The sequence below is a fragment of the Ylistrum balloti genome, unplaced genomic scaffold (genome assembly GCF_031769215.1).
Source record: "Ylistrum balloti isolate Yb309-2 unplaced genomic scaffold, AGI_CSIRO_Ybal_v1 Utg370006, whole genome shotgun sequence".
NCBI classification, from domain to species: domain Eukaryota; kingdom Metazoa; phylum Mollusca; class Bivalvia; order Pectinida; family Pectinidae; genus Ylistrum; species Ylistrum balloti.
The window spans coordinates 3,412,740-3,431,508 of NW_026782081.1; the positions used below are offsets into that span (position 1 = coordinate 3,412,740).

Genomic DNA, 18,769 nt, shown 5'->3' on the forward strand with positions numbered 1-18,769 from the left:
GATTTACATAATGGTTGTCGTCGATGAAGCAGAAGATGCATTTCCTTTATCTTTGTACTTTTTATTGTATTTCCGTTTACATAGATCTTGTATTCGTACTTCCCCAGAGTAATAGAAATAGGGTTTGAATAATGAGAGATGTTTCGGGTGTATTGTTAGAAAATGATGTTTGTGGTAAACACTAAGAGCTAAGAAAACAATAGCTGTATTTTATTCTTAAAGGATAACTAAGATTCTCCAAGTATATGTCAAAATGTGTGAAAATTTTGTACGCCATTCTCGGTCTGGAGACCTAATACACCATGTCCCCAGACTACAAGAGACAGTTAATATGTCAGGATCGAAATTATTAATGAGCTTGAACTTTCCTTTAAAAATGTTTTACCAAATCATTTATTGAAATAAAAACAATGTTAAAAATACCAATCTTACTTCAACTATTTCAGTTTTTATTTTTCAATCAAACATTGAACACAAGTCTCATAATAACACTTTTTGATGCTTATTCTGTCAAAGGTATAAAATGGATGATATATTTACATATATGAATATCTGTACATATGTTTTAATATCAAAATTGTCACTACGGCACCTTTTAATTAACGACACGTGACCTGTTGTTTTACACACTGTGTCACAGTGCAATGACCTATATGAATAAATCCGTTTTGATGAGTACAGTGAAGAAATTTTGATTCTTTATAAAGGTACAGGTAATATCCCTATACACAGTTAGCCTATTTAAAGACGTTATTTCTCGGAAGGAACCAGTGATCAGTGATCGACAAATTCCGATTTATATCATTTTAAGAATTTCTATAGCCGTAAATTACAGATATTTTTTCACTTGTTTTGTCTTTGTATTGTATTGAAAAAAGAACAAAATTTTTTTTAAAATCCGGAAAGATGATTATTCAGATACTTTGTTCTGTAGAAATCTAATTATTACGTAGTCCCTAAAGAATTCCGGATTTGTTTTTGCGTTTGTGACAGAATGTTCAGAATCGTCTGCGTACTTGTTAACCTGTACCTTAGTTTCTGAAAAGAATGTTTCCTTAAGTAAAGAAGTCGACACTGATAGCTCGTGAGAAAATATTGAAAATGAAAGACTGTATAAAAGAATGAAAGAGTAATCGAAGTCTTTAAAAGATAAATAAAATACAAATTCTCAAAATTGTTATTTTATTACATTCTTATTAGCAAACATGTACAATGATATTATAAGATGGACGATAACGCAGTCATTGTAGTGATGAAAATATGTAACATTTTCTACTTGTCTGGATTTAGATAACGCATAAAAATACAAGCGTGATATATAATGTAGATACACATGTATCATCATGGGAAAATGACAATGTAAAATTTGACAATGGACGTTGACCTGGAAATGCTCACTCATCGATATTCACTACACTTCAGTCTGGTATAACACATTCGGTAGTTCATTACCGTGCTAAGATCTAAGTCAACAAACATGCAGTGGAATCTGGCAATGAAATTATTTTGTCCGTAATCATATGTTACAGTGAAAGTTGAGGTTATTTTTTCGATTTTTAATGGGCTGCGGTTGAAATCTACGGAACACATTTCTATCATTAATTTCATAAATACAATATTTCTTGATGTACAGAGACGATACTGAGTGATTCAAATAGAAAAAAAACTTCTAAATAACTTTCTGTATGGGCGTTATGACAATGAATTTGTCATATTTTAAAACAAATAAATAAAAACATACATACGTGCTCTTCGAATGCATGTCTAACTTTCTTTAATAACATTTATACCGTGTCACAAATTTGAAACTCTCCTATGATCTTACGATCGTTATTTTCTATTCAAGAGAAATAATAATTTAATGATGAGATAACATGGTTTTCACAACAACTGGAAAACGCTGGGAAATGGTTACTGGCAAAGAATTAAGGTTCAGTACCTTATATTGATAGTTTAATTTGAAAAAATGTTTACCATAATTCAATATTAACCATTGATTTATATAAACACAGTTAACCTTGGTTCAAATGTCTAATAAACCATTTTAAACAAAACTTAATACAGCATTCATATTAACCACACGGATTCATGTAACAGATGTTATTGAACAATCATTCTTTTAATTACATTGACAGACATGCAAGTCTGTTTTTTTTTTAATCTTTTTCTCTTTCCAATCTTTATTTCTGTGTATTTGTATTTTTTGATCGTGTGTATGTGTGTTGGTGTACATGTATGTGTGGTAAAAGTATGCGAGTGTGTATGAATGTATGTAAACAAAATGCATTTATAATTGATGATGATGATAATGATGATGATGATGATGATGATGATGATGATGATGATGATGATGATGATGATGACGATTAATGGATGATAATTATCATGATGATGATGATGATGATGATGATGATGATGATGATGATGATGATGATGATGATGATGATGATGATGATTAATGGATGATAATTATCATGATCATGGTAGTGATGATGATGATGATGATGATGATGATGATGATGATGATGATGATGATGATGATGATGATGATTAATGGATGATAATTATCATGATCATGGTAGTGATGATGATGATGATGATGATGATGATGATGATAGATTGATTGATGATGGTAATGATGATAATGGATTGATTGATTGATTCATGATGATGATGATGATGATGATGATGATGATGATGATGATGATGATGATGATGATGATGATGATGATGATGATGATGATGAATGGATGATAATTATCATGATCATGGTAGTGATGATGATGATGATGATGATGATGATGATGATGATGATGATGATTACTGTGGTGATGATGATGATGATGATGTGTGTAAAGAAGTGTGTATGGTTCTGTTTATTTGTCAATACATGTTGTAAAAAAAGTCTGCCTTCAGAAAAGAGTAATCAAAATAGGTTCCTCTCAAACAAGATACAGATATATGATGATGATGATGATTCAACATAATGATGATTTGATGATGATGATGATGACGTTTTATGTTTTAATCAAAAGGTCAAAACTATCAATGTTCCCAATGGTGGTAGAGAACGATGAAACATCCTTTATTTTCACATTTTGTTGATCGTTAATTAAGAACTGCGAGGCAGGTCCACAGGCATTGGCTTTAGCTGAACTGGAAGGGGTGTAACTACTACAATGAACTATATTTGGAAATTGAAAGATGATAATTTTCAAATACCACTCTTTGATAAATATCCCATTTGGACAAATAGACAGTGTAGCAGATAAAATGATAAAGTAACGTTTTAAATTTACCCATGTTGTGCCTCTGAATGATCTTCTTCGTGTCCACGTCGATATTTGCTTGTCTTATTCTCGAGTGCTCTGTGAGATCTAATCTTCACAATCTTCTGGATGATGGCGATGTGGCCTGTGGTTGAGGATGGTTCTAGTTGTTGTCGACAAAGTGGACACTTTGCTCTTCTATCGTTCGCTAGATGTGTACCGATACATTTCTGATGGAACGCTGTAAAATTTTTCATAGTGTATTGTAGTGTATCGTCAGAAACAACGAATTGTTCAACTTTTTTCAATTTCTGATATTTTTTGTGTCGAATTGTCTTAAACAGTTTAATGCAGATGTCCCATTCAAGAGTTTTTCGAATTACATACAAAGGAAATGAGACGGAACAGCACCTCAGTACAGTTCATTACAACTTACTGTGTTTACAAGGAAGTTCAACGATTAGCCTAGTTGGTGCATCTTTATCTTCTAAACAAATGACACACTCAGAACCTAGATTTAAACAAGAAAATAAGATAATTTGTTAACAGTTTCTATTACGGAAATTAACAACTAATCGCATATTGCTAAGATGATAGTTGTTCAAGTAATGATTTTACCAAATATAAATTCACTTTTATCACTACATAAATGATTATTCCACTATTTAAATATTACCCTATAAAGATTACACTAAAATCCATACCTGGTAATATACTATGTAGGATGTATAGAACATATCATAGCAAGTGTATATCGATATTCCTAAATAAATAAACAAGGTAACGAATTTTAATGTCAGATTTATTTGGTAAAAGTACTGTTCTATACTATGAAGGGAATAGTAACAAGTGTATATTACGTTATGCCTAAAGAGCCTTTAAATGCATTGAAAACCTAAACAAAACATACCCGTCGTTTGACATACAGCTCGAAATCGGCTGTCGATGTCGCTACAGCAAAACCCATAGTTCTGAAATATGAATAGCATTAGTTTTTATGCAAAACAGCTATAGAAAGTTTATCCTTGACACGCCTTCAAAAGTTTCCTGTAAATCGTTTTTGTATATGTTATTTCTTTATTCATATACTTTTATTTCATTAAACTTGTTTATTAAATTCCATGCACTTAACTATTGAATAAATAGTTGTGGCTGATTGTTAGTATGCTATTTCGTAACATTTTCGTCCATAGTGTACTACATAAAACATTTTAATGAAATCACCATATATATGGTTATAGATAGATATAAGATGGAAAACATGGAAAAGATGTTGTATGCTATGTTGTCAGTGCCGTATTTGTTTGTAATTACGGTGTTTGATCACCAATTCCGTTGAAGTTTGACGTCTTTGTTGCTCGTTCGGTATACCTAGTGGTTTGGTATTGCTCTTTGTTCTCATTTACGCACTTTATTCTCCATACGTGGACAGGCCAAGATTTACATGGCATGTATAGTCGATGATGCAGAAGACTCTTACCCTTCCGAAAAATCAACGACAGCACCAGACATATTATTGAGCATCGAGCACATCTAACTTCAAATCCAACAAGAAACAATATATTTTTCAATGCAATTTTGACAACGAACTTCTATTTATCCATGCACTCACCCTCTTTTTGCTGAATGTCCAGGTGCATAGATAAAAGATCGTAGTGATGATGATGACGACGATGAGAAAGCCACCGACGAAGGCAGCTATCCAGGTACCGTTGCCTTCCGAATTTATATTCGGTAATGTTTGATTCGTTTTGATCGGAATAATCATTGTAAAGTGAATGTAAACCGTCCGGAACAAAACACAGTGTTGTTGAGTTGTATTAATAGCTACCTATTATGGCTATTTATATAACAGTGAGTCATCCCTTTTTAGGTTTTTCAGTTGTAATTGTGCAAACGATCTAAAAATAGGCAATTGCACCCGTATCTAAATATAACCTTCAATCATTGCTCTTTGTAATGTGAACTGTAATTAGGTGGCACAGTTTACAAAATGGTGATTCATATTCAATTTAGAGATAAGACTTCCAAATTAGAAAATAACATAAAGCTGTTATTTTCTAAAATAACATCATTTCAAAAAAGTCATTTTCTGATTTGTCGTTTGCAGGAAGATACACAAGTAGACAGAACCTCAAATTGTGAACCTGATACATGTTATGGTTGCATATGGACTTGAAATCGCGCCAAATAAAATACACTAAAGTCAGATAATGAATTAATGTATCAACCAGCTGTTTCGTCCATCTTGGTGAAGCAAAATGCCTAGATTTCGAAATCTAAAAGGTGCCTTTTTAAACAACCAAACATGATCGAAAGAAATGTCAAAATCTAGACGGAAAGCTTAAAAACGCCTAATATTGCCAATAACGTCGCTCGGTGGTAAGATCTTCCAACAGACTACTGGCATGCTGATAGGAACAAACTGTCAATCTCTTGGCTGACTTGTTTGTTTGTTGTTTATTGCTTTGTTTCATTTTTTTGTTTTATTTCTTTTTCGGTTTTCCCCCTTTTTGTCTTTGTTTCGCTTTTTCAAATTTTCATTTACTCGAAGAACTTTTCTAAACAGTTCAAAGGATCTTGAGATGCCATTTTAAAATATATTATTTTATTTACATTACAAAAAAATTGTTGACCATGTCTATCGTGTTGTAAAGAACAATTGCCATCACGGACACGACACAGACTCCTGCACAACAGACCCTTATCACGATATTTTCTTATCATAAAATCCTTTAGAATAGCCTTTCTTCCAACTCTATGATAAACGTATCAGTTTAGTTATCCTTGCGAATTGTATATTTCTAGATGGTTCCCCAAAAACTTACAACAAACGATTTCGAGAGATGCAAGTTGATGGAAAAAGTTGATGTCACGTTTTGTTTAATGATGAAAACGGCAGAAGTTTCATTTATCAATTTAATATAGCTCGATACGTTGCTACTGAGAGAAAAAATAAACTCAAATTTTTTTTTATATAATTTTTATTTTTCTATGAACAAAAGGATAACGTAAAATGAAAATTGACTTCCTTCCTTTATAACAGATAAGCAATATTACAATTACTAAATTAAAAAAAAATGTTTCAAGAATTAAAACCAACTCTCAGGTCAATGAAAAATCTGAACAAAATGATAATATGAAAAATAAACAAAAATTCTTATGACATATATATTTCTACATAACCTATGGTGACAGAGTCAGCTATTCACAGGTAAACGGTATCACTATTTCATGGTTTAAAATGTACTTACATTTCGTAAGAAAAGTTAACAAATCCTCCCCGAACATTGAAAGTGATTTCCATTATCTTTCCCTCTATTGATTGTCCGATAAAAAACAATAAATGACAGAAACTCACGCCGTAACTATTTCTATTTTTATCAATGTCCCATTGCTTCAGAAATAATGTCCACCCAAAATGGATATTTTCACTTCTTTTCTTTGTTTCAGCTTTTTTCTTTTCTTTTTTTTTTTTTCTTTTCTTTTTCTTTCTTTTTTTGTTCTTGTCTTAATCATTTCTTGTATTGATAAGTGAATGAATCATATGGTGACATCATTTTACTCCAAATTGGAAAATTGAGATTGATACCACTGTTAATAGCTGAGCAAAATGTTGTTTAAGATTAATACCGGCTATATTGTTGTGCATCAGCATAACAACAGGAAACCTACATATGGTTTATTAGAACCCGGTTTTTTTTATGAGAAAAGGTGATGAAAACAAAAGTGAACAAAATCGAAAACAAGACGAACTTAAAATTCTGGAAAATATGCATTTCCACACTGTCAATGAAAATGAGTCTGATTTTCGAGTTTCGAGTTTTTAGGATATCATGCATGAAATAAAAATTAACACACATTTGATGGAAAGAAGCATTTAGTAATAAGTTTCGGACAAAGCATATCATTAAAATAACTTTGCTATTTAATCTTGTTCTTCAAATGTACAAATAAATGACCATTGGTGAAACAGCAGACTACATATTAGATATATTTATAAAAATTCTGTTTCAAGACAATGATATCAACTATTACATAGCGTAACAACTGTCTGTAATTGGATGGAAAAATGGTATTTCTCCTTAACGCATAGCATGTCACGTCACCATGGCAACACGCATGGTCCATGTAAATTGTCAGACATATACCAAGTAGAACTTTCTCCTGTCACCATAGCACCAGGAAGTCGAACACGTCTGAGAATTAATTCGTACGGTTATTAAGTATGGTATTCGCCTTGATGAACTACACCACCTCTGGGTTTCTCATTAATGTTCATCCTTGACCCTGACATTTATGTCCGTAGTAATCATGATGATGAATGCTTGCTTTCTTTTAATTCTTCAGCAATGATTACTTGTAATGAGTTCTGAAGCACCACCTAGTTAGTTTTTACCTCAGACAATCGATTCGACAAGAATTGTGCGACCACTACACTTGGGTATATCTGGAAATGAAGATAATTATGAGTATTATTCAAAGTTTTTTTACTCATGTAACCGTTTTGATATTATTACATTTATAATGGAGTTTTAAAACTATTTGTACTCTACAGCACTCAGAATTTTCGAGATTTTTCGAGAGCTTCACTTGGATATAGGAGACATTAATATGAAAGAGAGAAAGGAAATAAAGAGAATATACAAAGAAAAGGAAACCGAAAATACCTGGAGGATTTTCTTATTGGAATCAATAGATTACAAGTCTTTTATTCTTGCCGCAAATAAAACTTTAATTTGTGCTAGTCGCTTACCTGTGTATTCTGAAACCATTTTCCCTTTCTCCTCTGCTTGCTGATATTTGCTTGCTTTAGTTTCAATTGTTCTCTCGTTTCTCATCCTCACAACCGTCATGATGTTGGCGATGAATCGATCAGTAGTAGAGAATTGTCCTGGTTGTCGTCGACACTGTGGACATTTGGCCCTCTTGTCCATCTCGAGACATTTACTGATACAATCCTTATGATACACTACAATACCAAAATAAATAGCCTTTTGTGAATGACTCAACAGATATTCTGTTTAAGCTATCTCTTACTGTAACGATAAAAATGTTTGCCAGCAATGCTTTCTGTTGCAATATGCATACCGGTAATTATTTTATTGAAAGTCACTATACATAGGTGTTATTGTCGAACATGTTTAGTTGTCAAGAATTTGACAATTTGTCGATCTTGTTACAAAACCAGCAAAAAAGGGCCCCAGAATATAGAACAAAGTAACATAGTAAAATAATCAAATAGTTAATATCTTACATTGGTAACAAGTTATTTCGATGACAAAATAATCATATAGTTAATGTCCTACAGTGTTAACAAGTTATTTCGATGACAAAATAAGAAATCAATTAAAAACTTACCGTGTTTACAAGTTAATTCGACGACTGGCCTGATCATCATGTTATTCTCCTCTAAACAAATTGCACAATCAGAGCCTTACGGAAAATGAAACAAATACCAATTGATAATATTAATGCTATCTGTAATACACAATTAAACATGATAAGCATAAACTAGGGAAAGGATATCAGAAATAAGATTAACATTTGCAAAATTATGTAATTCAATCACAATGTTATTTGATATTCAACAGGTATATAACATCAGTATATTGATAACACGATACATGTTATCCGTTGTGTAGAGAAGAGGTCTTTGAAATCATCGGCGATGTATATTGCTCTGAAGAAGAAAATTAGCCCACTGAAGAATTTATTACTCTTCCGTGCTTACCCATCTTTTGACGGACAACTCTAAGTCGACTGTTAACCTTGTTATCATTATTCTGAAAAATAAATATATGCATTTTCTATATACATGTATTACAGTATTGTGTGTTCAAAACCCAAAACAATCAAGTTTGTCATTCACGTGTGAATATCTGAGGTATAACGTGTAAGAAACAATATCGCTGATCTAAAACACTTGACACGTTTATAACATGCATAAGATAAATTTATAATTTGTGATGTCCATAAAGTACATTTTGTGATTCACAGCAACCACAGCCATTTCACGACTACGTAAAATGCTTTTAGTCAGCACATTCAGCAAATTCGTAGACCAAGGCATATATTTTTACATTCATGAAAACCGGATGATCATTCTCTACGAACTATACTAAAATAATAATAGTTATAAAATCAAAAACAAAACTGACTTCTATTTTAGCAACAACAGATGGTCAGACTTTTGGCTTCTTTTGATGTGCCCATTTACACATGCTTCATGTGTATCAAATATAGACATGTGCAGCACATAAGAACATACATTATTGCATGGAAACTAAAGTAATTGTAAATCTATGTTTAGTAACACATCACATGATAATAGTATAGTCTCTTGCATGGAACCACTCCAACAAAAACAACATGGGTAACAAAATTGGGCAAAAATGTCACATATAATGACATAAGAAGTGACCGTAATTCTATTTTTAGTAAAATCATTAATGATTGTCAAATATGGTCACAATAGGCCAATACGAACAGAACTTTTGGACGGATACTAAAGTGTCACTGCTTCTAACCTGAAGAACAAGCACATGATTCCTTCCAAACAAGGATCATATGTACCAAGTTTCGTTTTCAAATTCCTCCGTTTACTTACCCCTTTATTTCTTCGTCTCCGACACTGTGAATGACAGGCTATGGTAACGATGATGATGACGACAAATATTCCAATGACAAGAAAAGTGAAAATTATATCGTTGCTAAAGAAGTTTGCCCCCTTTGACCTGGAAAGACAATGATTGATAATTGTACTACTTTAACGGATATTGACTTTTATGACGTCTACTCTAATGGTGGTCCACAACTGTGAAAAAGACGTTTCTGATATACTTAAACATTACATTTGAGAATATTAATAACTTTTTAAATAAGCTATTCTGTTTGATGTAATGAACAAATTTATCTACGAAAATTCACAGAAACGCTGTTATATCCTTTGAGGTTCGCAACTATATAGCTGCACATCAACTTCAAGTGAACAAAATGTCGATTCTCTAATTTTTTCAGTACATGCAAGAGTAAAGAATATATGGCGGGGTGAGGAAAGACAAAAGTGGTCATTTTTTCTTTACGTAGGTGACCTCTTTCATTTCTAATAATTGTAAATGCAACATATGTTTTGTCAATACTAAATTGTGTATAGAAAGGAATTCTGATTATAAATCGAGACAAAGGCGGAAATAGAATCGCGGATAAATAGTCAGAGCCCTTCAGAATAGAATGTTAAAAGTATCCAGATAAACGTTCCTATGCTCCTTGATTGTAAGCACGTGACGCCGTATCCTTCTGGTAAAATTCTATTTAAACATCATAGAAAATACACAGCATGTCTTCACCTACCGTCAACTTTTAAATACCCATATAATGTACATTACATGTTACATACATCTTGTGTATAATTATATAGTATCTCTCACATGCATGTGAATATTCGTAAAGGGTACGATTTTCATTATACAGGATATCTCAGTACAATTGAAACATCAAAAAAGATTAATTTCAATTTACTACAACACTGACTTAAGTCTGGTGAAAAGTAATACTTACAGTTTTACGATAGTACTTAAGATAAATAGAGCCAATACCATGGACTCCGTCAATATGCACATTCTAAAAGTAGTCAGGTATTTGCAGTGTAAAGAAAACATGTTTTCCCTTCAGGATCAATTCGATAAACTAGGAGTTTAATATATTCAACACATACACTTTTACGGAAAAACCCAACAGTGCTGGCAGTAAGCCATCTTTACTTTCGTTTTAAAATCTAAAATCTGAAAATAACTAACTGTCATCACATGTCAAGGAAACGATACTTTCAATAACAATGAGGGGTTTTATTTGAGAAAAGGCTATTTAAAGTGCTTATATAAAAGTAAGGAGGATTTCGGAAAAATACTGCGATAGGGCTATCTTAAACTGGTTATTTATATTTAACTTAAAATAAATGCAGGTAATATGCAATAAAGTGGGCTTGGGTACTACTTACACCAAAAATGATGAAAAGGATGGAGATTTGTAACACATGTGTACTTGACTTATGAAGAAAACGACGAGTTTGCACGATTTTCGTTTGCTTCATTTAAAACTACGAAACGATTTTCATACCGATCAGATATGAAATAAATGCCTCAATCTTTGGTGCTTACGGGATTGTATCCAAGGTTATCGAAAGATGCAGGTTGAATACGATTATGAGACAGATGCAGCAGAAAACGTTTGTCCTTCCGGGACACCAGGTCTTACTCTACATAAACATCTTTATTTTGTTCATACTTGTCTAAGTTATGTTAAACAGACAAACTTACGAGGCCTCCGCTACTTTATTATACTTCTAGATAATAGATTTGTTTATTTTGATAACAAATACTTTCTTCACATTTTCATTTGATTACTTTATTTTTGTTGTCATATTGAAAGATGTGCTTGGTTAAATTGAAGAAAAAAAAACAACACACAAACTCTTGTAACTTATATACCACTTTGAAAAAAAATAGATGTATTTAACAAACCAAACAAAAACAAAAAAAACCCAATTAATTGTATATTAAATTAGAAATTATGATGTGGCATGTCTGCTGACTATTACATATACTTATCTTTACAATCTTAATTCAGTTTATTAAACAGTTAACCCATGCCACATGGAATTTTGGTCCAAGTCTTCCAATATCTGACTATGATGGTGTACATATATGCTGTAATGTACTTGTACAAACTTGTGTGTTTGTTTAAATGTGTGTGACGTGTTTAAGTTGTTGTTACCATGATTTACTTTCCCTTAGCCTTTTTCATCCTTTTGATAAGAAGTTATAAAAGCTGTCTTTCATTCGATTCAACTGTCTATGTCTGTCGGCCATTTTTACTTTTTGATATTGAATTGCAATGTTTAATACACAAGTACAAAACAATGTCAACCTACACATGAAATTCGAGACCGTTTCAATCAATGCTTCTCTAGAAATATTAATAACAAACAAAGACGGAATCATAATGGGCCAAGGAATGTTTGAAAAACTCAACAGTTGATGCTTGAACGGAAAGTATTGGAGTGGTAAATTTAGATCTGTATTTAAATCAGATTGATGTTTGTCTCAATATATATTTTTAGTAATTTTTACCAGTTCCTATTAGAAAAAGTAAAGGAAATCGTTGTCAGTACATGCTTCAAACTCATTTTTGTTGTATTTGTGGGGAGAAAAACTATCTTATTTTTTACAAGTAAGTAAGTAAGTCGAACAAATTTGGCATTTCGTCATTTTTATTGATGTTAACCCAACCAAGATACACACAAACATTTTTGAAACGTATAAACTTTGTCTATTTTGTTACATTACTCAGACATTCGAGGTATAGAGGTATGGGCCATTTTATTCATGGCACACATATCTTGCACAACCCATTGTCTTTTATTGTATTAAAATGGTATATAACCAAGGTTTAAACATATCTTCAACCGACATCTTTCTTTTTAGTTGACTAATTACACAAATTATAAATAGCCTATATCATTTGAAAATAATAACAACACGCAGAATCTTATCTTAATTTCGATCGATATCCTGTTGTTACTGGACATAGATATGATAAAATCATTATTCTGTAATGGCAATTGTAAATTGAATAACATTTTCTCAACCTTTAAATTTTTATTTTTTAAAAAGATTAATTTAGTTCAACAAAAGTACTCATACTTTATCATATAAAAAGAGTAGCGGACATATTGAGCACATTTATACAAACTCTGTTTCACACAAACGATTTGACCAATGACATTACATCACAATATTACATAACGTAACGATTGTCTGTGATGTCCTTACTTTCGCCCACATCACATCAACAAGTCTGGCACCTGTAGATTGTAACAAGTTAACATATAGCAAGTTGATGATATTTTTTCTAATCTTCTTAACTTTCTCGCGTTGCTAAAACACAAGGAATTTAAACATGTCTAGAAATATTTGGTAGTCACCATGACGAAGAAGACCAGTGGTGTTCATATCATTTAAAGCCATGAACATCAAAATTATGTCAGTGAAAATCATCATTGACAAACGAAGATCAGGAAACTTTTTGTTTGAAGGCTTCAGCAAATAATATAAGTGGAAAATGTTCTCCAGTATTACGTAGGTTTAGCTTTACGCCCTCAAACAATCGCCTCGGGAGGAATCGTTGGAGGAGTGTAACCGCTGTACTCTGTTATATCTGAAAATAAAGACATCAATTATCAAATATTTATTTCTAATTAACAAAAAAATGTACTGACTTCATGCACATCTACACAGCACCCGCGTCGTTTCATCGAAGTTAAGGAGAAGTCTGGACAAGGTCCGTCTAACCACTGGTCTTATTTGATTTAGCATGACAATCAAATGGCGTGATATATTTTTTGAAAATAGTACAATTGTAATATAAGCATTCTTTAAATCATTGAAATATCGACATAATTGGACAAAATATTAATGTTGAGCAATCGCAAGCCTCCATTTACTTTCCATAGCAACCGTTCTGTAAAAATTTGATATGTCAAATATTGAATGTTTTGATAAGATACAACACTTGACCAAGTTTCATTGAAATTGATGAAAGGAATTATAAGATGTATACCATGATACAAACATCCGGTTACCATATAGCAACCATATTTTCTGCTGATAAACAAACCTGAATGCACATTTACAAATGTCCGTAACATTCCAGTGTAGTTTCATTGCAATAGGTTTAAAGATTATAAAACTATTTTCACTTTTTTGCCTCAGGTAACACAAAAATAGGATTTTAAGGGTTTTCGAGGATTTCAATTATTAGCTGTTGAATAGCCATATGTGAGTCAATACTTTAATATGCAATGCTTTTATTTTTGCTACAATCTAACCTGTGAATTCTGGAGCCATTTTTTCATCCTCCTTGGCTTGGTAATGTTTGCTTGCCTTAGCCTCCAGTGTTCTCTCCTTTCTCTTCGTCATAAGCGTCTGGATGATTGCGATGAATCGTTCAGTAGTTGAGAAATGTCCTGGCTGTCGTCGACACTGTGGACATTTGGCTCTCTTGTCCATCTCGAGACATTTACTGATACAAGCCTGATGATACGCTGTAATATCGCCATAAATAATATTTTGTTAATTATTGTTTCAGCAGATATATTTCTTAAAAGTCATCGATAGGCAACCCCTTGTTTCTGTTGTATGTTTAAGTGTATTGCAACGATAAAAATGTTTGCTAACCAAAATTAATAATTAATAATTAAAATTGCATATCAACAATGATTAAATAGAATATTTCTATACGTAACTTTTGTTTTTTGTAGAGCATCGATCTATCAATGATTTATTTCTTTACATGAATTATCTGTATCACTTAAGCTTATTGAATTAACGATGTGTAGACTATTTGACATACTGCGTGAAATTACACATATAAAATATACACTGTTATATGTAAGTCAATAACTGTAGAACAATGCTTACGAATCATTACACAAAACTTGTCAATCCTGTTAACCATACTTTTAATAATCAAGTGTAAGTACCCCGTACAGGATGAACAATAAAGTATTAACCTACATGTAAATAATCACATAATTCATATATCAATGTGGTTACAAGTCGATTCGACGACAAAATAATCGAATAATTAATATGTGACTGTGATAAGTTGTTTAAAAAACTAAATAATCAACTTATTAATATTTTACTGTGATTATAAGTTATTTCCACGACAAAATAATTAAATTATAACTTACTGTGTTTACATGTTATTTCGACAACTGGCTTAATCATCATATTTTTCTCCTCTAAACAAATTGCACAATCGGAGCCTGTTAAGACATAAACATAGAGTTATGTTAATATTGTTACCTATTATATACACAATGAACATAGATAAATCAATACGGAAAGGATGTCAGAAATAACATTTCACAACATGTCACATTTTGTTTAAAATGAATATTTGCGAAATAACATATTTCGATTACAAGATCATTTGATATTCAATAAGTTGATAAACATAAAAAAATTGATAACAATATATAAGTTATCCTTAATTTAAAACTTAAAAATCATCGGTAATGATTAAGGTCATGAACAGTGAAATGAGAAAAAGATTGAAGAAGTAAGTAGCCTGTCAAAGTTGTTTTTTCTTCCTGCTGCGCTTACCCATTTTTCTGCTGACAACTTTAAGTCGGCTGTTCACATTACAATCACAGCAAAAGCAGATGCTACGTAAGGTTGCTTTATTCTGAAAACAAAAACCTACAGATATCATGATACAGTATCGTGTGTTCAACAACCTAAACAAATGTCATTCACTTTAAACAAGTTCGAATTACATCATCGCAGTTTTAAAACACTTGACCTATTTATCACATGTGTAAAATAGATTTACTTCAAATATCTATGATGACCCTAAAACTAAATGATATAATGCCAGCAATCATAGTAATTCTTCATAATACATGTTTTTTATTCTATTTAAAATTTCAACAAGCATTTTTCAAATTCTCAGACTAACGCCAATATTTAAGCAAAGTTTCATCTGAATCTAATTAGCAGTCTCTGAGGGGATTTTCATCACCATCAGATCGTCTGATCTTTGACCCGTTTAGCAATCTGGTGTGCCCTCTATCTACTCATGCTACATGTCTATCAAAATGGACATTAATAGCACATATATTATTGCAAGGATAGTAAATCTAGCAAATAATGTAAATCAAGGTCTAGTGACATCTCACATGACTTCCGAAGTCTAGTATCATATGACCGCTTCAAATAATCATCATGTTAACAAATTTAGGAATGAGTGTCCCAAAAGACAAACTAAGCCATGGTTTTAATTCTGTTTTATTAGCAGAAAGCATGAACGTCAAAATGATCGAGTTTCTGGTTGACAACATTTTTATATGCAGGTTAATGAAAATTATGATGAAAAAAGTCATCAGTCACATTGCATGATTTCGTTGTGTGCTATAACCTGGTAGTTCCAATGTCGCTTACCTTTTTCTCACTTAGAGAGTGACAGTACTTACTTATCCTTCCGAAACACATAATATCCCTATCTTTTTGGAATCTCTGTGTAAATATTCTAGTTTTATAGAATTTTTGTTTAAATTATAATTCCAGTAACAGGTCGATACTTTTTGTTATCGCTCTCACATTCCCCCATGAACGTACCTCTTTATTACTTCGTATCTTCCGATAATGTAGATGACAGACAGTGGTGATGATGATGCCGACGATACATACTCCAATAACAATAGAAATGAAGAGAATATCTCCGTTTGAGAAGTCTGCCCCCTTGGACCTGGAAATAAAGCATAAGCGATATTTCTAAGACATCAATGGATACTGATTTTTTGTCATAATAATAAACTATCGATCCCACCGGCTTGAATGATTTATTTTTATTGTTCATGAATGCAAGCATACGGAAGCGTATTCCGGCCACGTTGTATTTTATTTTATCTCGAAATTTCGAGATAGCAACGTGAAATTTTGAGATAGCTGTTTTGCGAGTTCCGGCTTGAGCTACGACATGATTGCGCTTCATAACCAAATTTGGAATGGTTTGTGTTTAATATGTGCGTTTACTACTCTCGGAGTTAAAAATGTCGTTCTCCGTATTGTAAATGTCCCTTTTTCCGTAATTTCACCCAGTGAATGTGTTTCGCCACTTGAATATGTTTTCATCGTTTCCGCGTTTAAGTTCTGCATTTGAATTATACAGGCGAGTGTTGTTAATAGAAACTATTTCGTGTCTTTAATTTGATTCTCTGTTATTACTTCATGTTGGCTTTCGATGTCATCTGCCATGTTAATTATCAATGCTAAGTTATCATTACGTGTTTGTACCTGTATCGCTATCTGTATTACCAGAGCCAATGTCATGAGGCTCCTGTGGGATCGTTCCTTGAACACAAGAAAATGCGATGAAGTTGTCTTCTAGTAATGTGTCTTCTGCACTATAACAGCCCCTGTTTGTTTGTTTAATAAGATATCTTATACGCACTAAACCACCGTGTGACTTTCTGTAAATACTACTTACACTTTACCTTATCAAAGCTGCTTACTGTGTCAGTCAATGCAACATCGATCTCATTATTCGAGTTTTGTTTTGTTTGTTTGGTTGGTTTTTGAAGACTTCAATAAAATCTCACTTTCGTCTTCATTTCCATCTCCCCGCAAGCCTCTTTTGCTTGTTTGGCTATCGGTAACAACACATTGTTTTTATGAAATCTTGAAACACACCACACCAATCCTAATTTTACTGTATCTGAACACAGGGATCCCTCCCACATAGAAAATGTTACACTAAAAAGTCGTCAGTCATTAAAAAAGGTCATGTTGATCAGGGGTGTACAATCCTTCCTATTTGGTGATAACTCGTTGCATTCCGGTTTGATTACGGACTATCAACATGTGAAATATATTTGTCACTTGTTATTAGTGGATAATAGTACCTGATATCTGACATTCACTATCTAAAGTCAACACGTCCTCTTTATTATTCTCTTTATTTCCTCCTTTAAGAAGATTTCACAAAAAGAACAACATTAATTTAGTGAAAGAGAACGCTGAATTTGCATACAAATCAAAATTATTACCAAGATATTATAACATTAGGATTATTATAGTAATTAAGTCGTTCCAAAATCACATCGGAACATTGAAGTACATCATTTTTGCAATAGTGATTGTTATAACATAAGCATAATAATGATTAAATAGTTACAAAATACCAAAGTAACATATAAGATGTATCATAATTACATTACTCATATATATATATATTGCACTTAATGATAACCGTCAACTTGTTAACATCCATATTCTGTTTATAAGTCGTTGAAAGAGATTGTAGTCTAATATAAACTACCTAAACATTGTACATGATAATTGAACTGTCATACTACTGCAGTGTTTCTAATATGCATATAGTTCAAGGCGGCCTGCACCCCTTGTGTACGATTAACAACATATAAGATATTTCAATGTAAGTCAGTCACAAAAATAAATTTGATATAGACACTAGCACGACATTGCTAAAATGTTATACTTACAATTGTATTATAGTGTATAAGGTAAATACAGTGAACGTCATAGACTCAGTAAGTATCCACATCCTGAAAGCAGTCTGGTCTTCACATCGAAAGTAATGTATATCTTCTCTCCCGGTTGAATTCGCCATACTGTGAGTGTGATATACCCAATGTTTACACTTGAAATACCAGCAATTTATTACTACCTCCTAAGGAATAAAAGCATACTCATACGAACCAATTGATGTTTGTAGGGAAATCCTGTGTTGGCAGTGTGAGTCATCTTTTACTTTCGTTTCTCAATATGTTTGTATCACTGAAAATATTACTGAAATACCTTCATGTCATTGTACATTATTTATGAACGTAAGACAAACAAGGAATATGAAAAAATACTGTGTTAGGGATATTTTGGACAGGTTATTTATATTTAACTCAAATGGATTTTGTT

At 32.2% G+C, this 18,769-nt stretch overlaps 2 protein-coding genes across 2 annotated transcripts; both read right to left on the minus strand.

Annotated features, from left to right (window-relative positions):
• Positions 1–7,669: 7,669 nt before the first annotated feature.
• LOC132548212 (uncharacterized) lies at positions 7,670–12,074 on the minus strand. The gene is made up of 7 exons (XM_060212033.1): positions 12,055–12,074; positions 9,876–10,006; positions 9,440–9,469; positions 9,004–9,051; positions 8,631–8,705; positions 8,026–8,241; positions 7,670–7,719 (listed from the first exon to the last, which is right to left on the minus strand). Exons 1-7 carry the CDS (start codon positions 12,072–12,074, stop codon positions 7,670–7,672), a joined length of 570 nt encoding a protein of 189 aa, XP_060068016.1.
• A 1,354-nt stretch (positions 12,075–13,428) lies between these two features.
• LOC132548213 (uncharacterized) lies at positions 13,429–17,067 on the minus strand. The gene is made up of 6 exons (XM_060212034.1): positions 17,063–17,067; positions 16,454–16,583; positions 15,440–15,521; positions 15,025–15,099; positions 14,158–14,373; positions 13,429–13,487 (listed from the first exon to the last, which is right to left on the minus strand). Exons 1-6 carry the CDS (start codon positions 17,065–17,067, stop codon positions 13,429–13,431), a joined length of 567 nt encoding a protein of 188 aa, XP_060068017.1.
• Between the last annotated feature and the right edge of the window lie 1,702 nt (positions 17,068–18,769).

Coding starts and splice junctions, on each gene's coding strand:
- LOC132548212 (XM_060212033.1), bottom strand. CDS start 12,074: ATGAAAAAGGCTAAGGGAAA. Junction 9,052..9,439: donor TCTGACCATCTGTTGTTGCT/AAAATAGAAGTC, acceptor TTTTTCAGAATA/ATGATAACAAGGTTAACAGT. Junction 8,706..9,003: donor AGTTGTCCGTCAAAAGATGG/GTAAGCACGGAA, acceptor ATTTTCCGTAAG/GCTCTGATTGTGCAATTTGT.
- LOC132548213 (XM_060212034.1), bottom strand. Junction 15,522..16,453: donor AGATACGAAGTAATAAAGAG/GTACGTTCATGG, acceptor TTTTGTTTTCAG/AATAAAGCAACCTTACGTAG. Junction 15,100..15,439: donor AGTTGTCAGCAGAAAAATGG/GTAAGCGCAGCA, acceptor ATGTCTTAACAG/GCTCCGATTGTGCAATTTGT.